This window comes from Podarcis muralis, chromosome 12, assembly GCF_964188315.1.
Source record: "Podarcis muralis chromosome 12, rPodMur119.hap1.1, whole genome shotgun sequence".
Taxonomy (NCBI): domain Eukaryota; kingdom Metazoa; phylum Chordata; class Lepidosauria; order Squamata; family Lacertidae; genus Podarcis; species Podarcis muralis.
The window spans coordinates 23301289-23327191 of NC_135666.1; the positions used below are offsets into that span (position 1 = coordinate 23301289).

General features: G+C 44.2%; 1 protein-coding gene across 2 annotated transcripts in view; it reads left to right on the forward strand.

The window, feature by feature from the left end:
• The first annotated feature begins 3688 nt into the window (after window positions 1-3688).
• PIP4K2A (phosphatidylinositol-5-phosphate 4-kinase type 2 alpha) overlaps window positions 3689-25903 on the forward strand; it is a 64241-nt gene continuing 42026 nt past the window's right edge. Inside the window, exons 1-2 of one of the 2 annotated variants that reach the window (XM_028749777.2) lie at window positions 3689-4146; window positions 24949-25046. In XM_028749777.2, coding sequence (XP_028605610.1) covers window positions 4006-4146; window positions 24949-25046 — 239 coding nt within the window. In that variant the 5' untranslated portion in view covers window positions 3689-4005. The remainder of the gene's footprint in view (window positions 4147-24948; window positions 25047-25903) is intronic. The other variant, XM_028749776.2, reaches the window with a different exon arrangement.

A 25903-nucleotide genomic window follows, 5' to 3' on the forward strand; every position in this document is an offset into this window, starting at 1 on the left:
TAACCATGTTTACTTGAAAGTATGTGCCACTGGTTTCAATGGCATTTACTTCCTAGTAACATGTAGGATATGCAGCCATAGCAGATTTCTAAAATAAGGGAATTTGTAACAAGAAACAATAGTAACTAAAAACAGGCATGGCCTGGAATGCATTAGGTGTGGGAAGAACATCTCTGATGAACAATATAAGGATTCCTCAGGATGAAAAATGCTTTTCTGGCACAAGCCCCAAACTGAGAAGCTGGCGCTGCATTCTCAAGACAAAGAGAAAGAAAACTAGCACCAGCATCAGAGGCCAAGCAAAATCTGAGGCCGGGATGTGGGAGCTCATTTTTAACATGGGAAAGTGCACTGACCTAGCCAAATAAGGAGTTCTTCAGGACGGAATGCAAAGGTGATGCAATGATGAAGACCCTAGCAAGTGTTACTAGTTTCTTATGCTTCTATCCAGTGGGAAGAGCCAAGCAGCATGCAGCCATAACTGTGAACAACCCAGTTAAACAAAGGGCAGCCTCGTTTTGGGGGTCCTTGAGTGCTCTTGTAGGTAACCAATGCACTGATTCAGCCTGCTAGATGTTCACAGACCAAATGTAGTGACTCAGACCATCATGTTGATTGGTATCTCTTCCCACAAGGATGTTGGCGTTGCTAAAAGCCAATCACAGTTGCTCCAAACCTGGGATAAAGTTTCTTCTTCTGTGAGGTGGTGCCTGTTTCAGTTCCTTATCTGGCACTACTGCTGCAGCGGGTGGAGCTTTCTCTATGCACGCTCATTTCCCCCCCCCCCCTTCAAATCTTGATCTAATGTTTCTGTTTGCTTCCTTATATGCTCTTATATGTTCAGTAACCTGAACGGGTGCAAAATGATCTGCACAATGGTTGAGGGCAAGTTTGGTTACATTATGTGCATTTACCTGCTGCTGTCATTGCTGAGCACTGCGGCCATCAGAGATGCAAGATACCCACACATTTCTCTCCATGCAAAGAAAAGTAGCTTGGGGCTGATCTCAGCAGTTCATCTTCCTTCTGCACCCCATTCCTTGTATCAGGTTATGAGATTCTCCATTAACTCCAGTGGGAGTGTCTTTACTTACAACACTGGTTTCACAGATGTAACAGATCACACCATCAACACAGGGTAAGGGTCAAACTACGGTAAATGTGATTTGCACATTTCTCTCCTTGCCAGTCACAAGAAAAATCTCCTTTCTGAAGCTGCTCTTTGCATTTCAAAGGAAGCTCCCACTGGCATGAATACAGTGGTACCTCGGGTTACATACGCTTCAGGTTACATATGCTTCAGGTTACAGACTCTGCTAACCCAGAAATAGTGCTTCAGGTTAAGAACTTTGCTTCAGGATGAGAACAGAAATCGTGCTCTGGCGGCGCGGCGGCAGCAGGAGGCCCCATTAGCTAAAGTGGTCTTCAGGTTAAGAACAGTTTCAGCTTAAGTACGGACCTCCGGAACGAATTAAGTACTGAACCCGAGGTACCACTGTAGAAGCTTCCCTTAAAGCGGGGATGGGGAACTTGTGATCCTCCAGATGTTGTTGGACTCCAACTCCCAAAGCCCCCAGCCAACATGGCTAGTAGTTGGGAATGGTGAGAGAGAGCTGTGGTCCCAACAACATCACAGGTTAGCCACCACTGCCCTAAAATGCAGGCAGCAGTTTCAGAGAGGTGAGATAAAGAGCTAATCTTCCTAGTGGTCTCTGGGCTCAAAAGACCTGTGTGTTAATTGCATCCACGTAATTAACCTCAGAAGGAGTTAGGCCCTGACTCAAGTCAGCATGAGACTTGAACTAAATAAATGTGGCCCTTTCCCCACTACACCCACCTTGCAAAATTTTCCCCTTGCATTGGCGGAATCCCACCAGTGCAGAGAGCATGCTAGCAGCATTTGTGTTGCAACTCTAATATAAATTCATTACAACAGTGTAGCATCTCATTCTGCTGGCGCGGTGAAATTTAGTATCAATGTTATCTTTGCTCTAGCCAACTCTTCTATTAGGCGTAGCAGCTGCCTCAGGGAACTGATTTTGAGTGTCACGAGAGGGCAGTAAAGTGATAGTTATATAATTTATTATTATTGTATTTTTCTTGTCAAGTATCTGTGAGATTTGTTGCATCAGATGCCAAAAAGAACTTGACTGGCCTTGGGTACATGGGAGGCAGGAGGCACCAGTTGCTTCTCTGCCTCTGGCAGCAAAGCCTCAAGGTCCAATTTTGTTCTACCCAGTGTGCAGAACAGGATAGGCTGTAATTCAAAAAGAAGATCCTCCATTTCCATGCAATAAAAACAACTGTTATATGTTAAGGTTTCTCCAGGATAGGGTTGGGTTGCAACTTAATATTTTAAAAGGCATTTTAAGGAGATTTGTTAATGTGTTCACTTACATTACTTACTTACTTATGTACGTACCCACTTGCCCTTCACCCTAAAGTCCCTAAAGTAACATAGGGTTACTAGATATCCCTGGTTCCCAGGGATAGCCCCCGGATTTGCAAATCTGTCACCAGACAAATTCTGTCCCCAGAATGTCCCAAGATTTGCAAATCTGTCCCCAGGAAATGTGGCAGTGGCAGCCTCAGCGGCCTGGCGCCAGCCTGGTAGCGCAGTTGGCTCTGGCTGATTTCAGGAGCTGCTCGCTGCCATGGCGCCCACCATTTTTCCTCACTGGAAGTCCCCATATGATGTCCCAGTGAGGAAAAATGGCGGGCACCATGGCGGTGAGCAGCTCCTGAAGCCAGCCAGAGCCAACTGCACTACCAGGCTGGCTCCAGGCTGCTGAGGCTGCTGCTACCGCCACCACTGTTGAAGGGGAACCGGGGTATAGATCTCCTGCCCCCTTCCCCCTTTGTTTTGACTGTTTGGGGGAGGCTCAGAAGTTGCAGGCGGGCGGACATTGCCCAGTTTTTTAAAAACTCTGCGCATTTATGTTTCACAGGGTGCAAAAGAAGGGCTTTGCACCTTTATGCAATATGCATGTGTGCTTGGGCCCAGGGTCTTTTGCCTCACCATCCCCACTACTGACTCCCTGTTGCTACTCAGCTTCAAAAAAAGAAAAAGAAAAAGAAAAGTGTCCCCGGATTCATTGAAAAAAATCTGGTAAACATATCATAACACAATATTGAAAACAGTTTTCAAACAACTTAAAATTACATTTGTCCAATCTACTTGATGTGATAATCGGGACGAGAAGCAGAAGACCATTTATTCGATCATTTCCCCGGACCCGGACCTATCTCCCATGAAAACAAAATCTCGAAAGCAGTTTACAACAGCAAAAGGTGTCGTCAGAACAATTTAAAAACCGGGAGAACCCACCAACCAACACCAGTTTTCCATTGCTCGTCAGGAGAGACTTTAACCAGTCCCGCCACCTACAATCCAACCAACTTGTCTGAAGTTAGCAGAAGAACGCTCGGAACGAGGCGTCGGGCAAAAGGGGGAAAGGGAGTTGGCGATTAAGGGGGAAAGGCGGCTTCACATTCGGCCGCCGCGCATGCCCAGAAGTGCCGCGCATGCTCCTTAGTAGGCAAGAAGCCTTGGCTCGGCCGCAACCTCGCCTCGCAACTCCGCCGCTGGGACGCGCTCCTCTGTGGGCGGGGCCAAAGGAGTGGGCTGGAGGCAGTGGCGGCGGCGGCCTCCCCCCTGTAGGAGGGTAGAGGGCGTGGCCTGAGGAGGCGGAGGCGGCGCGCGGGGCCATTTCAGCGAGCGGCGGCGGCGCAGGCGGCCCGGCCAGGATGCGCTTGGCAGCGTCTCGCGGCGGTAGCAGCAGCAGCAGCAGCAGCAGCTGCGGCACCACCAGCAGCAGCGCCAGGGACGAGCCCGCCGCTTCCCTCCTGCCGCAACCGCGCTAGCGCCCGCCGCGCAGCCACAGCCGCGCTCCGTCTCTCCTCCCGGCCCTGCCGGTCCCTGCTCCTCCTGTGTCGGCGGCGGGAGCATCGCCGTCCCTCCTTCTCTGCCCTGCTCCTCTCGCGTCTGCTTCCTCGGCGTCTCCCATGGCGGCCCCGGGCAACATCGTGTCCGTTATGGCCAGCAAGACCAAGACCAAGAAGAAGCATTTCGTGGCCCAGAAAGTCAAGCTCTTCCGGGCCAGCGACCCGCTGCTCAGCGTCCTCATGTGGGGGGTCAACCACTCGGTAAGAGCCGGCGCTTCCTGGGGCGGGGGGTGGTTGCTTTGCTGGCCCGGCGGAGGCCCCTTCGTCTCCGCCGCAACCTCCGCCTCCTCCCTCCACCCCTCTCCTCCTTCCTCCTCCTCCTCCTGTCAATGCGGGGCCTCTCTCTGTGCCCCCTCGCTTCCCATACTCCGGATCAGTACCTTCCCCATAGCTCTATCTACCTCCCCATTTAGCAGTTCTGAAAGGGAGCACGTACTTGCAACCCCCACACACACATATGCACACTTTCTCTTTTTAATCCACCTATCTCTCCCACCCGCTTTCTCTGTTTTATAGGGGATTCCTGCCAGTAGCTTCTAGTGAGGAAGGGGACTGGCTAGTGTAGTTAGAAAGGGGGAAAGATGAAATGTCTTCACCTGTGGGGTAGGCTGTGTGCTTCTCTGCCTGTGGGGTAGGAATGTGCCCTTGGGCACTTGAGTTCAGAGGCGTACTGCCCTTGGGGTGGCAAAAGCCATGGGTGTGCCGTACACCCTGCCCTATATTCTTTTCTCTTTGTGCACCTTTCTCTGTCGCATGCACACACAACCTTGTGTATAGGGCTATGGGCATCCCAGTACTTGGTAGCTGCTATCGCTATTTGCTGTGGCGACTAAATGGACCTCAAAGCAATACCGTTCTTATATTCACTGTGCTAGCTGATTGTACTTCTTGCCCTGAAATGGGCTTGGGGGTGGGAATCTGCTAAACAAACGCTACTCTTATTTAAGTGCGTCTTGGGGATGGTTGACAGTTGGGCAGCGTTAGATTAATGGTAGGAGCTGTGTGTGTTTTGCCACTGGGCTAATGGCTTTGCTGCTGTCCAGGTTGGATGCATTTTGCTGAGTAGTGGTAAAAAAATATGTCAGGCTGCAGAAGTGCTGGGATCTGTTATACATGCACAGCAAACCATCTCCCCCCCCCCCAACCCCCAACATAATCGGTATTGTGTAGCTGGGAGGCAGGACGATTAATGATGTCTGAGATAAAACACTCCTACGGTAAGGAAGCAAGAGGCATGCTGCTGCCTTGGAGTACTGCAGTGTTCTGCTTCTCTGTTGGTAGCGGCGCTTCTACCTGTGCCGTGTTGATCTGATCAGATCAAGGAGAACAGAAATGTGAGACTTGGCTACTGGCTTTTGGCAGAGTTGTAGCATATCAGCTTGAATATTGGCAATGATAGGACCTTGTGACTTCAGCCAAATATTATTTATGAGCAAGCTTTGAAAATAACTAGTTCTGATGGCTACGCATGTCTGGTTTCAATGTTGGCTGTTCTAGGATGTACTTTGTAGTAGGACTTAAGATGCTTGAAGCTTGGATTGCACTATGTATAAAAGCCTTTAAACAGGGAAAGGGGTGTTGACTTGTCAAGTAAAAAACATGTGTAATGTCTTACCTTGTTAGGGTTGTGTTCACCTGGTTAAAGTGGTGATACTTCAGTTAGGCAAGTGTGTTCAGAGGAGACCTGCAAGGTTTTCTGTTCAAGGTGCTGCTGCAAACTGCCCTTGAGCTTGGGGAGGGGTGGGGGGAGAGGAGCACAATCTGCACTACGTTCTGTGAACTTCTGATATTTGCCATTTGCTGACTCTCCCTACTTTGCTTGGACAGAAACCTTTGCTGTCTTGTTACTTTCAGTTACTGCAGTTACTTAAAACAAACTGGCCGTGAATTTCTCCCACTGAACTTGTGTGCCTATATTGGCAGCTTTTACCAGAAGCTAAATCAGGCTGCCTTTTGATCTTCAAACCTAGCTACTTCCAAATCCTCTCTGCTGCCTACACACTTCCCCTCTCTTTCTTGAAAAGTGCATTGTTTTGCAAAAGCACTTGTGTTGTTGAGAATTGTTTTGCAAATGCATTGTTGTACATATATGGGCAATATCCACCACTGCACAGGCATTGCCCTTTGCACAAGTGCAGGTTTGTATGCAACTTTAAGATGTTAATGATAACTTTCATAGCTATTCACTCTGTTCTCTTGCAGTGGTGCTATGCTGCTTCTTGAGGTAAGGTTTGTGGTTTGGTGACTAATCATCCTCTTTATCCAGAAACAGCATAATACTATCTTTCTTAGGAAACGTATCTGTGTTAGGGGGAAGTTGGCTAACAAGTATCCTGAGGCAGAGTTACTAGACTTCTCATTTCTCAGACTTATTCTTGGCATCTAGATATATTGGAAGTTGTGCTAAACTGTGTAATGGCTCTCCGTCTTCATATTTCCCCAACAGCAAGTGAAGATCGTTTTAACTAAAGCTTTTCATCCAAGGAAGAGTGATTCTATGTGGAAACTTTGTCTTAAAATATGAAAACCAAGCACAGCATCAGAGCATTGCATGTGGGTATATTTACACAAATGTGTCCATCTTCGGTCGCTGTCCTAGGACTCATCACCCAAGAACCTCTTTTGTATACAAGAAATAATTTCACACTTCTGAGCCACAGACCCTTGGTAGCAATCTAGGCTTGGGCTTGTGGAACTGTGAAAGCCATGCATCACCTGTGGCGACCGCCTTATGATAAATGAGAGAGATGGGTTGTTGACTCTTCAGTTCTCTTTTAACCTCTGATTTGTTTACATCTTCAAGAGATGAAGGCAAGTTCAGGGGTTATCTCAGAATAATTGATAATGTAATCAGACTTGTTTTCTATTGATTGAGGTAGTAAATGCCATGGGTTGATGACTTTGACATTAAAATAATTGTAACAGATTTGTCTTGTAGGATGAGAAGCTGCAGGATATGTTGAACTGTAACTTTTAGTGCAAGGTTTTCACCATGTTTTTTAACTTCAAGTCTTGCAGTGGCAAAATAATTTTTCTAGATGCAGTACTTCTAAATACATAACTTAATAGACTACTTGGAACATGTGTTAACTTAGAAGCAGCCTGATCTGCTAAGAATGGGGCCATAGGGCTAGACTTGTAAAAGATAAGGTAAATTAATTTGAAAAAGGAATTTAAAAGTCATTAATAAAGATTAGCAATCGTTAGGTTGTCTCCCTTATAGCTTTAACTTCTTTTTAAACTCTACCAGACTGAGCAGCTTTTGTAAGATACTAATGTTGAAGTCATACTGAATACATTGAAACCACAAGTGTAGAATTAAAGTGTGAAAAGTGTAAAATCTGAAGAAAAACCAGAGTATGTTTAGAATTAAAGAAATTGCAGAAACATGCTCTTAACTAAACTTGTAGAAGAAAAGAAAATACGGTTTTAAGTACTCTTATTTTGTAAGTGCGTGTCTTGGAATGACGGTTCTTTTTAAATGACCAAAGCATTATAGGCAATGCTGGAAAAATATATTTCAAATTCCTAAGCCAGTTTGAGCTTTTTATATTTTTAGATGCCAACCTTGGGCAAATATGTTATGGCTTGTCTCCCCACCCCTACAGATTCTATACCTTTTGTAGGTATTGTTAGATTCCTGCATCTTTGTCTAGTCTTGGGCATAAGGGAAAGTACTGTATTTTTCGCTCTATAGGACGCACCGGATGATAAAATGCACCTAGTTTGGGGGGAGGAAACAAGAAGAAAAAAATTCTGAACCCCAGAAGCCAGAACAGCAAGAGGAATCTGGCTTCTGGGATAGCCTCTTGCTGTTCTGGCTTCGGGGACAGCCTTTCTAGCCTCAGCCGGGCAGGGGGTGAAGGCACCCCACTGCCCAGCAGAGGCTTTGAGCAGCTAACCCCAAGCTAGAACAGCGAGACAGAGCGCTGCGCAGCGCTTTGTCCCCCTGTTCTGGCTTTGGGCGTAGCCGCGCAGCCTGCATTCGCTCCATAGGATGCACACACATTTTCCCTTACTTTTTAGAAGGGAAAAAGTGCGTCCTATAAAGTGAAAAATATGGTAAATACTAGGAGTTATAGGAATGCATTCGCCATTTGTGTGTGTAGGCTTTGAATAGTACATAACTGTGTTCTGTGTTTGTCTACAGCTTCCTTGGAACCTGTGCAGAGTATCTTGGGTGGAGAGGAGTCCTCTCACTCATCCCATTTGGCACAGAAAATTGCTACTTGGAAAGTGGGTAGAGCAGAGTCTCTTCTGCCTTTGCTAAGAACTGATTGCAACATTTTTATAATCCCCACGATCCTGTTTCATATCATAGTGAACATCTGTGGAATTTCTTGTCTGGGAATGAAAAAGCTTTCTTTGAACAGTGTTTCTAACAAGCAGCTTTCCCCATGAGTAAGGACCTAATAATAATAATAATAATAATAATAATAATAATAATAAACAAAACAGCAACTTCTTAAAAATCTAGTGCTATTGTTGCTAGTTAATGTGTTTTTGCCCTTTTTAATATATATATATTTTACTAGCACTGGTATGATCACATTTTCATGCTATAATCTCTTGGGGGTAGAGCTAACTTTTCTGCTTAGAAATGCTTGACCAAATGGCTTGGAGCAAAAGTAATTTGTAATTTACCCCCCCACACTCCAACACTTGAGCAGTGAGTGCTTAAAATAAGCTTCTGAGCTTTCACCAGCAGCTCCTACTAGCTCATGGAGCACCTAGCCTGATAGATATGCAGATCATGCAAGTGCAGATTGGCGCAAGGCCAAAACAATATTGACTTTCCATTTTGAGCAAGAAGAAGAATTTCAGGGTAAGGATGCTTTCCTCAGAATACAGCTGGGCATTACAAGATAGATAATCTTTTGTTCCAAGCCCATTAATTTCAGATGCTGACAGCATCACTAATAGACTTTTATTTTTAGGAGGCTATGAAAACAGCCTTGGCTTCAAACTTGAATATAAGAATGAAAAAGGTTAGAATTCATTTGTAACATAAGTGTAAGTAGACCTAACTTTTAGGTTGGCTCTTTGCTTTGGTTTGAGGGTTTTATGTGGCCCCAGGTTTGTAATACTGGAGAATGGGGTGGACCTCTCCCAGTAATGCTATGTCTTAAGCCCTTTTAAGGCCTCTTGCCAGCCCCATCTGGGGTTGGGATGGAGAATGGAGCCATCTATAGTGAAATGTTATGTATAATAATAATAATAATTTATTTATACCTCGTCCATCAGGCTGAGTTTCTGCAGCCACTCTGGGTGGCTTCCAACCGAATATTAAAAACAATACAGCATCAGACATTAAAACACAGGGCCGCCTTCAGTTGTCTTTTAAAAGTAAAATAGTTGTTTATTGCCTTGACATCTGCTGGGAGGCCGTTCCACAGGGCAGGCACCACTACCGAGAAGGCCCTCTGCCTGGTTCCCTGTAACTTCACTTCTCGCAGCGAGGGAACCGCCAGAAGGCCCTTGGAGCTGGACCTCAGTGGACTTTTGTGCTCGGAAACGTACTGGGAGCCAATGAAGATCTTTCAGGACCAGTGTTATATGGTCTCGGCGGCCACTCCCATTCACCAGTCTAGCTGCTGCATTCTGGATTAATTGCAGTTTCCAAGTCACCTTCAAAAGTAGCCCCACGTAGAGCGCATTGCAGTAGTCCAAGCGGGAGATAACCAGAGCATTCACCACTCTGGCGAGACAGTCCGCGGGCAGGTAGGGTCTTAGCCTGCGTACCAGATGGAGCTGGTAAACAGCTGCCCTGGACACAGAATTAACCTGCGCCTCCATGGACAGCTGTGAGTCCAAAATGACTCCCAGGCTGCGCACCTGGTCCTTCAGGGGCACAGTTACCCCATTCAGGACCAGGGAGTCCTGCATGTAAAGCATAGACTGTCCCTGCTATTCAAGACCAAGGCCTTAGAGTACTTAGTGCAACTCTGGCACAATGTGACTTACCCGCTGCTCTCCCAGAAAACCCCAGTCAGCCTACGTGTTGACTAACTTTGGGTTTAGCCCTGAAAATGTGAGGACATGCAAGCATCCGACAATCTTCAAAGTGCTCTGACTTAACCGAGTGAGAAAGCTGATCAAGGGTGTGGAACAGCTCCCCTATGAGGAGAGATGGCAGCATTTGGGCATTTTAGTTTAGAGGAAAGGCAATTAAGAAGTGATATGATAGAGGTATATAAAATTATGCCTGGTGTGGAGAAAGTAGATAGGGGAACAGACAAAAAAATAATAATGCAGCACATAGTTAAACTTTGGAATTTGCTCCCACAGGAGGCAGTGATGGCCACCAACTTGGATGGCTTTAAAAGACGATTAGACAAATCCATGAAGGATTAGGCTGTTGTTGGCTATTACCTACCCATAATGGCTATGCTCTGCCTCCATGGTTGAAAGTTATAAGCAAATTGCAGGAAACCACAGGAGGGAAGGCGGCTTTTGCACTCAGATCCTGCTTGCCAGCTTTGCACAGGCATCTGGTTGGCCACTGGGACAACATGATGCAGCTGGGTGAGATGAGCCCCTGGCCTGATCCAGAAGGCTCTTTTTACATTCTTAATGGGGAAAAATACGTCTTTCAGGCCAAACTGTAGGAAGATCTTCTCTCATGCTGTGCCATGTTGGCTAGATTACGGGGCTGTAGATCTGGTTTGCATTCTTCTCAATGGAAATCCAATGTGTAGAACTCCAGGACTGGCTTGTTCTGAATTTCTAAAAGCTATTGCAGTGACTGCCAATATCATAAAAGCTGGGCCATCCAAAACAGGATTGAAATCATTTGATGCATTATGTGGATACATTTAGTAATGCTAACTGTCAGTCATAATAGAACACTGAAGACACAGTTAAGATGTCAGGTATGATATAATAAGTCAATGCATTCTACAATACCTGCCAATTTATTGCCCAATTCACTCAGTTTGCCGAGAGCTCCGAAAGGAGCCCTTGAATCCCTTTCTGCTGCCACTCTGAATAATTTGGTGCTTGCAAACTTGAGTCACTTTGCTGCTAACCCTAACTTGAGATACGAGTTATCAATCCATAGGAGGACTTGTTCTCTTATCCTATGAATGCTAAGTTTTTTTCAGGAGCCTTTGAGAGCTTCTCTCAGAAGCTATTTGAACATTTAAGTATATGATGTCCACTGGCTCACACCTGTCCATATGCCTGACACACTCCCCACAAATGCTAAAATGTTCATAAGGCAGGACTTGCCTTTGGAGAAGCCATGTTGATTCTTTTTCGTTAAGACTAATTCTTGTGTAGGCTTGGCTATACCACAATTCATGTTATCTTTAACATAGTCCCCAATCTACCCGAAACAGATATTAAGCAAATTGACCTGCACCTTCCTGGATTCTGGCCCCCTAATCTTTAAAAACTAGTGTTACATTTGCTGTTTTCCAGCCCTCTGGTACAAAGGCCAATCTTTGGTGAGTGGTAACCACCTGCTTGATTAAGATGGCTTGGCATTACATAAGTGGTCTTCATGTTTGAGGGAAAGCTACAGCACTAAAGGTTACGCATTTTATACTTAGAGCAGATAACATGGTGGAAAAAGTTGAAAGATTGCACTTTAAACATTTAACGCAAACTATTCAAACCAGCAGTTGCTATAGTTACTGTGGTAGCATCTGCAAACCCATAGGACATCTTAAGTAGGCAGATCAGACTATCTCTCTCTTTCTAAAATGTGACTCATTTACAAGAACCAGATCCACTCTTCTTACTAAGTAAAGGAACTTGCAAGATGTGTGACCTTATAGGAGAATAACACAAATTCCCAAAATATTCATGCATGGCAGTGATTCTTTAAATATAGAATGAGTCCAAATGGATACAGGGCATCTTGGAGGGATGGGAGTGCAAAGATAAGATCATGAGCCCTGTGGTGCTTGCCTTCCTACGTTGTCCAACTCCCTAAAAGATAAGAGAGGGTTGTCTATATTGGATCTCTGGGACAACTTTCTTTCTATCTCTATCTTCCAACTTGATAGAGAAAAGGAGCTGTTTGTTCTCTTGTAATGATGCTGCTCTGTATGGCTTTAGATAGTCTTATGCCTTGCTCTTCCTTTAGCGCAGGTGATAATGCCTCATGCCATATATACTTGCAGCTTTAGGATGTACAGTGGTACCTTGGGTTACATACGCTTCAGGTTACATACGCTTCAGGTTACAGACTCCGCTAACCCAGAAATCTTACCTCGGGTTAAGAACTTTGCTTCAGGATGAGAACAGAAATCGTGCAGCGGTGGCGCGGTGGCAGCAGGAGGCCCCATTAGCTAAAGTGATGCTTCAGATTAAGAACAGTTTCAGGTTAAGAATGGACCTCCGGAACGAATTAAGTTCTTAACCCGAGGTAATTGCACCACTGTATTCAAGGTGTTCTGAACTTTCACCTGCAGAGCTGATGGTTAACTTGGCCCCCCTTCCATGTGTATCTTTACTTTTTGCCCTTCCCAACCCAGTATTAGCAGACTTTGAAAAAACACTGAGCTGTTACTGTTGGAGGATGTTTTGTGAGGAGTTTTCTTTGAATACTATATTTTTCCATGTATAAGACACCCCCGTGTATAAGATGACCCCCTTTTTTTAAACCCAAATTAAGAAATTAAGTTGTTTAGCTTTTTGGGGTGGGATGGGGAGGTCACTTCCGCCAATCACTCCCCCGCCTGCCCACCACTGCTGATCGCACACCTCGCTGCCGCCAATTGTCTGCCAGTTCACCGCCACCAGCAGCCCACCCACCCACTTGCCACAGCCGCCAATCACCTGCCCGCCTTGCCACAGCCACCAATCGCCAGCAGGCTATTAATCGCACATCCCTTCTCTGCATTCACTATCCGTGTATAACACGACACCCAATTTTCCCTATTATTTTTTTAGCAAAAAGCATCATCCTATACATGGGAAAATACAGTGGTACCTCAGGTTACATACGCTTCAGGTTACATACGCTTCAGGTTACACACTCCGCTAACCCAGAAATCTTACCTCGGGTTAAGAACTTTGCTTCAGGATGAGAACAGAAATTGGGCTGCGGCAGCAACGGGAGGCCCCATTAGCTAAAGTGGTGCTTCAGGTTAAGAACAGTTTCAGCTTAAGTACGGACCTCCAGAACGAATTAAGTACTTAACCTGAGGTACCACTGTATGGTACTTCTCTTGGGGAAGCCAGTGTGAGGAAATGAAACACTGTATTAGTTACACCAAAGCAGGAAGAGTTGTTTAAGTTGCAAAACCCCAGCTGGGCATAGGGTGAGACAGTAAATCCTAACATAGTTGAAGGCATTGGCAAAAGGGAAGAAGAATCTTGCTGAAGGCTTTTAGTTTGTAAAACTCTGAAATACTGGAAACCTAATATGTAATTTCCACTTCATTGTTCAAACTGTGAGTTCTAGTGCTCATGCAGTCAAAGTGGCACTGCCCAAGCAACAAGGGGAGGTATTAGCAGTCTCGGGAACTTCAAAGTTTACAGAAGTGCATCTTTAGAAAAGCCTTAAGGAGAATGTCCAGAAGAGCCCAGTGCGGACTGAGCATGCTCAGTGAGCATAGAATGTTGACAAACTCCAGTGGGGGTGGGAGAGGATGGAGTGCAGTGGTTGGAATTCTGAATGCCAGTGACGGACTGTGCAGAATTTGGTTGCAGATCTTACTTGCATCTGCTGAAATCCCATGATCTAGAGATTGAATTCATGTATGCAAACCTTATTTTCTATTAAGGTTAGAATAGAATAGCTCGCAGTACTGGAATTAAAAATCAATGGGCATATATGTGTCTGCTAGTTCCTGTAACTTCAGTTGTAAATAGAAATGTAATATTTTCCATGTCACCAACATAGTACATTTGCTAGACAACTGCTACTTCATTAATAGTATCAAGATTCCCATCCCTTTTCGTGGGGTAAAACAGTATCCACATCTGCTTCCTTTGGGGCAACATCAGGCTCGGTTAACACGATTTTCCCTAGTAGGCAGTCCTTTGTCTTTTTGGAATTGCTGTATCTTCTCTGAACCTGTTCAGGGTTTTGTGGCGTTTTCTGGAACTGCAAGTACAACCATCTCAGAAGCAGAGTCTGTATAATAAGCCTCAGGCTGGCTTGATCTGAGCATTCTCTTGGTGGCACTCTTGATACTGTGTGGATACTCCTAAAATCTGTTGATTACAAATAAGACTTTGACACTTGACTTGTATCGAGACGTAAGCTATAGATTTGCCAATATAACCATGTAATGCACCTTGTGATGGCCAAAGAAAATCCAAAGACCACCCCGTCACTGTCAGCGACAGTGGCACCATTGACACACCACAGTAAACCTTTTGTTAGCTGTTTACTATGTATGTGCCTAAAAGGGCTCTTTTCCTCCTCCCCACTCACATTGGGAAGGAAACAAAGCATGATCCCTGGCTTAGCATTTCCACCCGAAATGAGGATTGGGCATTGTTTTGTACCCAACAAACCATGAACTCTAGCCAATGTTTGCTCTTGGCTTACTGATCAGGGTTTGTTGGGTGCAAAACAATCCACTATCTCTGTTTGGGGTGTAAATGCTAAGTCCACGGATCATGTTTTGTTTCCTCCCAGCATAAGCTGAGAGGGGCAAAGATTTTGCCCATGCATTGTAAGACATTGGTTTTCGAGGTACCATGAAGTGCATATGCAACCATTAATTTGTGCATTTGTTATTGTTTAAGCTGAGCTGCAAGTTGTGTTTCTATGCTGATTTTAGTATTGTAAATCTTGTATCACCATTGTTGAGTGGTGATGCTGGAACTGGTGCCAAAGCACATATAAAAAGGTTGTCTTTGTGTTGCCATAGAGCACATCACTCTGGAGTAAGTTAGCTTGGTATTAAAGCATATGGCAAGCCCCCCAACTTAATTCATTTCTTTACAGTTAATACTTTTTTCACTTTATGATTTTCTTTCTGGTTAGAGGTACGCAGTCTTCCATTGCCCCCCACCCCTATTCTATCACTGAATCATCTGCTTTTTCTTGGCAAACTTTCTCAAGACTGTTTACAGTATCATCAGCAGCATAATTATTAGGACTGATGGGCTTGCTAGATAATATGCAATCACTTCCCCAAAATGCTTTTCAGTTGAGCAGATTGAATGCAGACAAGATGAAAGTACTCAATATGCCTTTAAGTTAATTGCACTCTTGAAGACATGGGACCCCTTGTATGCTGGTTTAGTGTTATAGCAATCAGCCCCCATGACTATGAAGCTGGTTCATATGTAAAGCTAAGCCAAACCATGGCTTAGCATGAATGGGCGAGTTCCTGAGGAAACCCCAGTTTATTTCACTTCAGTGCAGCAATGGCAACACAGGAGGAACAAAGCAGCTACAATCTTCTCTTTGCCATTGTCTGGTTTAGCATTACAGGTGCCTTCTAGAAGACAATCTCTTCCCCCAATTATAAGATGACATCACTTGGATTCCAAATCAGAGTGGTCAAAATATGCAAAAACTGCATACAAAATAGGTTCTTAACTTCAAAACTATTAGCGGAGATAGGATCTTACAGGTTGAAGAATCAAGCTTATTTTCCATCCCTTATATTCTACAACTTCGGCATTAAATTTATATTCCCAGAGTGGCTAAGTAGTAAGGCAGTAGGAATCTGAAATGAAAAATGGCTGTCATAATAGCTAATGCTGCTGATTTCTAGCACATGATTGAAGTAGATGCATTAGTATGTAAAATGCCATATGTACACATGCCCTAGCTATCATTAGCTATAGTTGGTGTATGTTGTTAGCCAGGAAATCTGTCTTTTGGCTGCGTTCTCTAATGCGCTGTAGAATGTACTTTTTGGTAATATCTCCCATTAATATGAAAAGTATGAATCTGGCGGTAGTGGTTCTGCAAGAGGGAAAATGTAATACCAAGTTGTGAGAGCAACTCAAGCAAGTCACTTCACTTAACCATTACTTCCTCTTATTATTGCTCTGTTTGTTCAGTCGTGAGTATTTTCACTTTTTAAATACAGTAGCACCTTCCCTCAGTTGCATGTGGCAGGTCTCTTTGCATTTCGCCATAACGGAAGGAACTTAGGAGCTTCTAGGTATTAGTCCACAGAGGCAAGTAATTTATCTTGAAGGAATTAGAAACCTGTGGCCTTCCAGGTGTTGTTGGACCCCAGCTCCACAGTCATCCACAGCCAGGAAGGCCAATGATCAGGGAGGGATAGCAGAAGAGCTGCAGCCTGCTATAAGGTGCTGAGAAGCACTTGAAATGGATATCTATAAAGGAGAACTTGAGTTCTCCTTTTTCCTCAGGAAAAACAAATTCAGTAGCGAGCTCATCTCTTATATGAAAAAGTCTCCATTTGCTGGTTTGGTATGAAAACACCCAGTACTATTTTCCTAGAAAAAGAGGTGCTGGAACTCACCATGAATGCCTCCCTTGTTTTCTTATAATGCCAATTGCACCCACCCGAGAGGGACCGGAACTGAGTTCCAGTGAGTTCCAGCTGAAAGAAAGACCTGAAAATACCTATGTCAAAGTTGGTCCATTAAACATTTAATCTATGTTAAATAGATTCATGAACTTGGTAGATGAATAGATGAATTGATGCTCTTCATGATTTATTTATTTTTAAACTTGGAATTAATTCCCAACTTGTATGCATGCTTTATCTTACGTGGAAGTGGTGGGGGGACGCAGGTGGTGCTGTGGTCTAAACCACTGAACCTCTTTGGTGTGCCAATCCAAAGGTCAGTGGTTCGAATCCGTGTGATGGGGTGAGCTCCTGTCGCTCTGTCCCAGCTTCTGCCAACCTAGAAGTTCGAAAGCATAATATTGTGAGTAGATAACTAGGTACCGCTGGGGCGGGAAGGTAAATGGTGTTTCCGTGTGCTCTGGTTTCTGTCACGGTGTTCCGTTGCGCCAGAAGGGGTTTTGACCATGCTGGCCACATGACGCGGAAAAGCTGTCTGTGGATGAACGCTGGCTCCCTCAGCCTGAAAAGAAAGATGAGCGCCGCACCCCATAGTTGCCTTTGGCTGGACTTAACTGTCCAGGCGTCCTTTACCTTTTACCTTTACCTATGTGGAAGTGATGGGACGCGGGTGGCGCTGTGGGTAAAAGCCTCAGCGCCTAGGGCTTGCCGATCGAAAGGTCGGCAGTTCGAATCCCCGCGGCGGGGTGCGCTCCCGTTGCTCGGTCCCAGCGCCTGCCAACCTAGCAGTTCGAAAGCACCCCCGGGTGCAAGTAGATAAATAGGGACCGCTTACTGGCGGGAAGGTAAACGGCGTTTCCGTGTGCTGCGTTGGCTCGCCAGATGCAGCTTTGTCACGCTGGCCACATGACCCAGAAGTGTCTCCGGACAGCGCTGGCCCCCGGCCTCTTAAGTGAGATGGGCGCACAACCCCAGAGTCTGTCAAGACTGGCCCGTACGGGCAGGGGTACCTTTACCTTTTTATGTGGAAGTGACAGAAAATGCATGATGATTGAAGTTGTCTTTACTAGTGGTTAGAGCTGACCAGCACTGAGAAATCTACTGAATATAAACTCACTCATTTTCATTTGGCAATGCTTTGTGCTCCAGTATACAGCAACAAGTTTAATATCTGAAGCACCGAGTCTTTTGATGAGAGCTATAGAGGAAAGCATACTGCTATTGGTGCTTTCATCTATTTTGTGAGGGGAGAGGGGGAAGCTCTTATTTTTATTGATCCAAGTTTGGTATGATTTCTTTACTTATTCTGCATGTTCTGTATATGTTTTCCTAAACACATGGATGTTTGTCGCAGTTGTTGCTACAAATCCTAAGCATATGCAAAGCTTTGGTTTCAGTTCAAATTCCAGTATTAGTAATTGTTCTGCCTCCTAAGCCATGTTTGAATCGGCCTCTCCAAGCAACATAATTGCCAGCAAACTACCTGTACTCAATTTATGCCTGTCTGATAACCTTATTATGCCATTCTATCTGTCTTGTTTTCTGAGGTGTAGGTTCTTGGAGAGGTTTGATCATGCTTGGCTCATTAGTTCACAGCCGTCAGCATTTGCTATTGCTATCATTTAATTCAAGTGTACTTCAGGGGTCAAGAATATATAAAGACTGTTGAGCCACTCTGCCACACTGAGTTTCTGAAATCATAGTTTTGAGAATCACCTTCACTTTTTCAATCTGAATGTTAAGTTAGGTGATGTACCGTATTTTTCGCCCCATAGGACGCACTTTTTCCCCTCCAAAAATGAAGGGGAAATGTGTGTGCGTCCTATGGGGCGAATGCAGGCTTTCGCTGAAGCCTGGAGAGCGAGAGGGGTCGGGCTCCCACGGCTTGCGGAGAGTTGCCTGTTCTGGGGGCTGGGGTCGGGGGAAGCTCGGGCTTCCCCCGCCCCAGCCCCGCCCCTGGGGGGGAAAAATAAATTTCCCCCCCAAAAAACTAGGTGCGCCTTATGGGACAGTGCGTCCTATAGGGCGAAAAATACGGTACTTAAATGTGGAGTTCTGCAAGTATCCGTTTGTATTTTAATGGTCTACAGATGGCAAACTTTCCAATGCTTATCTTAAAGAGGAAGATAAAATTAAGCAGTTTCCTTTGTGCACTGTTACGGAGATGACAACATTCTCCTCACTCAGTTGGATACTACATGTTTCACTTTTGGTGTTCTTCTCGTTATTCCAGCTTGTGTTGGAGAATTTGATTGTCTGTCTGATTCTTGCCAAAAGGATGTGTATTGATTGCCATCCTTTTTATATAACCCTAAGAACTGTGAGTTGTATGTTCTGCTGATTGCGAAAAATTTGTCACCACAACAGACACCATGGTGTTGGCATATTTACTTTGCAGTCTTCTTCAACAAGTTCTGCAGTGCTACAGCTACATGGGTTAAAGCCTAGTTGCACACAACTACACATTTGTTCTGTAGAGACTTTTATATGTTAAACAAGTCATGTGAACTGGCCTCTACCAAGGCACTGGAAGCACAAATTGCTGTGTGGATTGAATCTCTTTAGTGGAGGGTGTGTCGTTGACAAAAAATGATGTTGTGTGTGCAGTTATTAACCAGCTGTCTTCAACAACTATGAGTGACTGGATGGCTGGAGTACTGTCACAGTGCTAGCAAATGGAGCAGTGCACAAACGGATGCCATTCCTGCTATATATAGGTCTTCAGGGATTTCTCTGTGTACCCGCAAGAAATCTTTCTGGACTGATCTGTGCTCACAACTGAGAAATGGAGTATGGCTCCATAGTCAGTAATGTTGTTTAATGTAAGGGCATTGCGAGCATGAAAACACTGTATTCTCTACGATATATAATTGTTCTAAACTATTTTTGAATGTTCTGTGGATGACTACAGTTGGTATAGTTAGTGTCATCAGCACCAGATGAAGTTTCTGAACAGTCTTCAGAGGCAGCCTCACGTATAACATGTTGCAGTGATCTAACCTCGAGGTTGCCAGAACATAGGTGGCAGAAGTTAGGAAATCCCTGTCCAGTTGGGGTGTTGCTGGGCCCCCAGCCAAAGCTGGTAGAAGGCACTCAGTGCTACTGAGGCCACCTGAACCATAAGTAACATCAGTTGATTGAAAAGCATCCCCAAGCTGTGTATCCGCCCCTTCAGAGGGAGTGTAACCCCATGAAGAGCAGGCAACCTCCCATCCATCTGGTATAGGGAACCACCCACTAACAGTGACTCAGTCTTAACTGGATTGAGTTTCAGTTTATTGGCTCTTATCCAGTCAATTACCGCTGCAAGGCAACTCACTTTCCAGCACATCCTCTGCCACACCTGAGGGCCCTATCCTCAGGAAAGGCTGTGGGGGTTGGAGGCTTGTTTGGAAGAGAGTTGGAGCTGTTGACTCCAATCTTTGAGCTGACCAACTAAAAATTGTAGACCTTTGTTAGCTAGTATGAGCACTATAGGTGAGATCTAGCAATAGATAAGTCTTGAAAGAATATATATATATATTAAGGCTGAACTTCTAGACACATTTTTTGCTGGTTTAGTGGGATTTCCTGATTCCCTCCCCCATTTTTGCCAAGACTGGCAACCGTGGCTGTTCGTAATTAGCAATTTGTTGGGCCATTGATTACATAATACTATTCTACATAAAAGTATGGTACCTGGAATGCATAGAGTTATTTCTTTGATCTGGAAGACCTGGATTCATATCCCATGTCTACTGTGGACTTGGAGTGACCTTCCTGTGGTCAGTGAAGCAGGAATAAAACAAATGTATTGGAAGTAAAATAAGCTTCTTAAATATGAGTAGTCCAAACTTCAAAAGTTGCTTCTTCTAGCTATGTATACTTCAGATGGTATTTGGATCAGTTCCATGAACTCTGAGTAGTAATAGCCTAGTTCTTTGATCTTAACAGCTGTTTGACAAAGGCTTGTCTTGTCAGTGGTGCAGAGTGACCTGATACTCAAATTAGACATGTCGTGTAGGTCAAACAGGATTCATCATTACTTTGGCCTAACTGCATCATACTTCAGACTCAGCTTTGTGTTTATTTAGCTGACAAGAAGATCAAATATCAATCCAGAAAAACAATTTTGTTAACTTCTGTGCATGTTCTCTTTGCAGATTTTGTTTCTGCTGCTCTTTATGTCTTTTTCCCATTTCTGTTAAAGAAGAAGAAAAAAGCCAATAATATTGCAGCTGCCACATCCTCAAGGCACTTAATTCAGATTAGTTGCACTGTATATGTTGGATTGCTTCTGAAATAAGTGGTTTGAGGATTGTAGTCTCTGTTACATTCCCCATGGCACAGACACCATCTGTTCCATTTGCTTCTTGTGGCGGCTTGAGCATAATACATGGATTGCAGCCTTTTTTTCCTTATCTTGAGCTTCTAGTGAAGAATACATTTAGTTACTAGTCCTTGTTCATAGTATACTTTCTTCAACTTGTGAGTGAAAAATCATCTTGGTCTCCTAGCTAGAAAGAATGAAAGGTTTAAAAGGATGTTGACATTCGTGGTAGGAGATGGGACACCATGTAACCTCTTAGTTTCTAAGAGCACTTAAATAAACAACTTTTGTGTTTTTGCTCTTGCATGCTATGGCAGAACCCCAGTGGAACTGCTAATGTGATCCCTGGAGGACTAATAAACATCAAAGCAGGAAATGTTTACTAGATGCTTTAGAAGTATTGCATGTTGAAACTCTTGGTTAAAGGCACATTTGGTCAGTGACGAAGCCTTGGTTTACTGAATTGGAATGACTTAAAAAGTGGGATACTAATATACATACAGGGAATTTTTGAAAAGCCTTCTATCCACTGGAATGGTGGCAGCAGTGGTTACTTGAGCAATATCTTGTTATAAACTAAGGTTATTGTCCATAGAACGGGGGGAAGTCCCATAGTCATAAGAGCTTCTCTCTGCAGGAATGGAGTCTGTGGTTCAACGCCAACCGCTGTGTGCTTGACAACAATTTCTAACTAGGTCTAGTACAAAACCATTGTAATGGCTATTTAGGTTATTTTCACCCTGCCTTGCAACTTAAAAAGAAACCCTCAGGGTAGCTTATGAAACACAGTGTACACAACAGGGATCTGTGCTGCTTTCTTCTCCTGCAAACAGTGAGGGCAGGACCCAGGTGGGTAGTTTGTTCCAGGCAGGCTGACTGCCACTGTGGGAAGCTATAAACCATTGCTTTCCCTTAGCGCCATCACCAGAGGCTGCTTCCTTTCTTCTCCTCTTCACCTCCCCCCTCCCAGCATTCTAGTCCACAGAGACATTTCTGAAGGGGGTGTGTGTGTGTGTCTGAATGGAGATTGCACTGGATTGCTTCCAGTCTTGTAACTCTCTCTAACCATATTAACACAGCTTGGTTAATATAAAGCCAAAGATAGCTAACCTGTGGTCCTCTAGATGGTGTTAGACTATAACTAGACTATAACCCTGGCCCACTGACTGTGCTGGTTAAGGATGATGGGAGCTGGTGTCCCAATGGCATTCAGAGAGCCACAGGCTAACTGCTAATTTAGAATGACATTTACAAGCAAGAGTAAGCCACAGCAAGCATTGAACTTGTACACTTCCATTCTCCCTATCCTCCAGGAAGAGGCGTTTGGAAGCTTCCCTATTAACCATGATAACCATGGTTAACATGAACGTTTGTCTGGAGTGAGATACCACGGGGTCAGGTCTGGACACTAAAGCCAAGCCATGACTTAACTGCTGACCGCATGGCAACAGCAGCAGAAACGAAGCAGCTGTGATTTTTGCCCCAATCGTGTTTCACTCTTCCTCATTCACACTTCGCAGTGGTTTGAATTGTCCAGTGAAACTCAGCAGAATTCATTTCCAAGGTTTTGATCTTCACAAATCATCATCTGAACTGTCACTTATGTCAGTTTAAATTCTGTATTTTAGAGTTATACCCTACATTCACAATTGTATATGGGGTTGAAACACAGATAGCTAAGAGCGTATAAACGATAATAGTTAAAAAGTAATTAAACTACAATAGAAGTAAAACTATGTAAAAACAAATCTGTTGAAATGCAGGCAGTAAAAAAAACAGCACAGCACTATTAAAAGCCCTTTCCTTAAAAGCAGTCAATTCCCCAAAGCCTGCCAGAGCATGACAAATCTTCACTTGCTGGCAAAAGGACAACAAAAAGGAAGCCAGACTAGCCTCTCCATTAACGGAATTCCAAAGTCTGGGAGCAGCCACTGAGAAGGCCCTACCAAATGGGCCTAGAAGAGTGATGGGACTGAGAGAAGGGCCTCACCCAAAGATCTCAGACCCTGTGCAGTTCATAAGGGAGACTATGGCCTTTCAGATAGCCTGGGCCTAAGCCATGTGGAAATGGAATTGCTGACCACAGGATGTAGCAGTGGCCAAGCCATTAGATGGTGGATGGGAGAGACTGGTGGTAGAGGTGTGTGGAAACCTCTGGCTTGTAATGTCTACTGAATGCAGCCTACTGTACAAAGTTTAGAGTTGAATCTGTTGCTGTCCTCACTTTTGCCTCTGGGACACCCACCACTGTCATGTGAAACACACCCAACTGTTGCTTGTGCATGAATTCAACCCTTGGGCTGGAAAATGTTCCCAACCCCTTGTATTGAAAAGCAAAGGCAGTGTGTGTGTGTGTGTGTGCGCGTGTGCGTGTGCGCACGCGCGTGCGTGCGTGTGTGCGCACATGCGCTCTTTTTGGAACCAGACTGTGATTTGCTTGTTTTAAAAACGAGGAGTTACACTTCCCTATGAAGGACAGTCAGATATATAGCTATTATAGATCTGTTAGTTGTCTTGCAGAAACAGCTAGGCCTGCTCTGACTTACGACTTTGAAGTAGAAATAAGATTTCCCTTGCTCAGTGTGCATTCATTTAATACAAAGAGTTTAGGGCAACAATAGATGTTATAGTCTTCCCATCCTAGAAGCTATGTTCTGAATTTTACAAAATAAAAGTTTACTTAACATCTGGACATATGTTATCTAAACATGGAAAAACTTTCCAGACAGTATGCCCAAATTAGATCCTCGAACAGCTGGAGAGAGTGGTTGCATCTGGATGTCTCAAAAGATTTTAGATTGAAGTAAGAACACAGATTTAGCATTTTGGCACACTTCAGATAGCTTGGATTCTAAAAGGGATCCCAAAGCATGTGAACTGTAATTTTTTTGAATACAGTTCACAGAACTTACTTTGTACACTAATAGTTATTATGGTATGTTACAGTTCTTAATTTATCACACATGCAGACTACATTCACCCTTTCCTGACTAATCAAGGTGCTTTTGATGTATCACCCTCAGATGCCGCTGTGGTTCTTGTGGGCAATGGAGACCTGAAAATGTTTACCAGATTGGTTAGTCTGGCCAGGGCTTTTGCACAAATGAAGTTGTCTTAGGCAGAGTTGGGCCACTTGCAAAGCTATTTCTCAGTCCTGCTACCTTAAGATCCTTTTAATTAAAAGCACACAAAGCATTTGCTTTGCCTCTGAACAAAGCATTCTTCCCTAACGTACCGAAATTTACCATTATCATATTCAAGACCATTTCCTTAGGATTTAGGAGGGTCCTATCCCTTATAAAAGTACTCTTTCTGATTTGTGGCAACATAGTACACAGTAACCATTGTTTTTCATGCAAATTGCGCTTCACCAGATAAGACAAAACCATCGTTCTACACTATGGCACAGAATGGTTCAGCTTTGTCTGGCTCCTCCCAGTCTTCAAAGCCAGGCACCAAAAACCTTGAAACAATAGAGTCTTCTTCAGTTTCTGTTGACCATCTCTTTAATTGAAGATGTGATTTTGAGCAAGGCCTGAGAACAAAGGCTTCTCAAAGCTTGCCTCGCTGTGCCTGTCTCCATTGTGTTCAGTTCCAAGCTATCTGTATGCAGTTAGGCAAGCTTTTGTGGCATTCATACCTTCTGTGGCATTCGAGTGAGTCTGCTGGGGGGGAAATGTCAGTTGTGTATGTGATGTAAAATGTCACTTTAGTAGTAAGGAGGAAAAGTTGGAGGTATGCTGAACAGACATAAAGGGATATGAAAAAAGTTTATTCAGAAAAGGGAAATCATTTTTAAGTTTCTTGGGGGGAGGAGTGCTAGATCTCCAAATTGCATCTTGGAGTTACAGAGCTGCAGGAATAACTGTTGTTAACAGTACCTCATTCTGTTTTTAAGCACAACAATTGTAAATTGCCCTGCTTATAAAATTGGTTCTACTGCTATGGATTTGGGAATAAAGGATCTCCTGGGTTAGGAATGTCGACTGGTTTACCATTTTATTTTAAGCATTAATATGCTGCTCAATTATTTGCATTCTAAGCTACATGCATAAAAACAATCCATAAACAATTAACATAACACTACTTTAAAATGCCTGCTGCAAGCCTTAGTTACCTGCACTTGAGCAAGGAGGTTACCTGTCTAATCTCAGCTGGGAGGGAGCTTCATAGACTTGGTCCCACTACTGAAACTATTTTGTTATATCCTGCTCTATTATTGGTTTGCCTCAATGAATCTGCTAATTCAAATTTTCTCCTCCCCTCACATAGATCAATGAACTGAGCCATGTTCAGATCCCTGTTATGTTGATGCCAGATGACTTCAAAGCATATTCCAAGATAAAAGTGGACAATCACCTTTTCAACAAGTAAGTGAAGCTGTTAGTTGTTTTTAGTTTGGTTTATAATATGGATTATGTGATTCAGTCATTTGTAATAAGCTTAGACAGTATAGGCACGACCTACTGCATTTTTTGTCATATGGCATACAGTTTTCTGTAAGTATCTTATGTCGAACTGTGACTACAAACTTACTGGAACATCTGCATGTCAAAAAGTGGTATTTGTTAATGCAGGGGTGGCCAACATGGTGCCCTCCAGATGAAGTCGTCTTAACGCACTGCAGAGGGTGACGGGACTGAAGCGATGGCCCATGGGAACTGCAGCCTCCTTGGCAACAGCGAAGTCAGGAACATAATTACTCTTTCAGTCCTGACATTCTCTGCAGCGCATCAGGACAACAGAACGGAGGAGGGAGGAAAAGATCCTTTCTTGCTCCTTCACATCCTGCTTAAAGGAAGGGAATTCAAGAGCAGAGGAGGTTTAGGCCCGTTTGCCTCTAGAGTTTTATAATGCAAGGCTAGCATAGGTCTCTTCTGGAAGTAAATGGGCAACTGGAGCAGTAGCATAATGTGTGTCTGATGAAATGCCATCAGATGAGGAACTGCACCTTCTGTGAAGAGCAGCCCCCATTACAGTGCAGTACACTAGACTTGTCTCACCAGGCATGAAGGCATGAATGTCTCTTTGCTAGGTCTGAGTCCTGCAAATGAGGTTGGTGCTCTGTCTGAAGTTGCAGGCTCACCGATGGATCCAGGTTCTGCCCCCAGGCTGAGAACCTGCTTAACCAGGGGAAGCTGATGCGGTCAGTGGAAATCCTTTCCCTTCCTGCATATCAGGGCCTGCCAACAGCTACTAATGCAGGCTTGCCTGGATTAATCTTCAA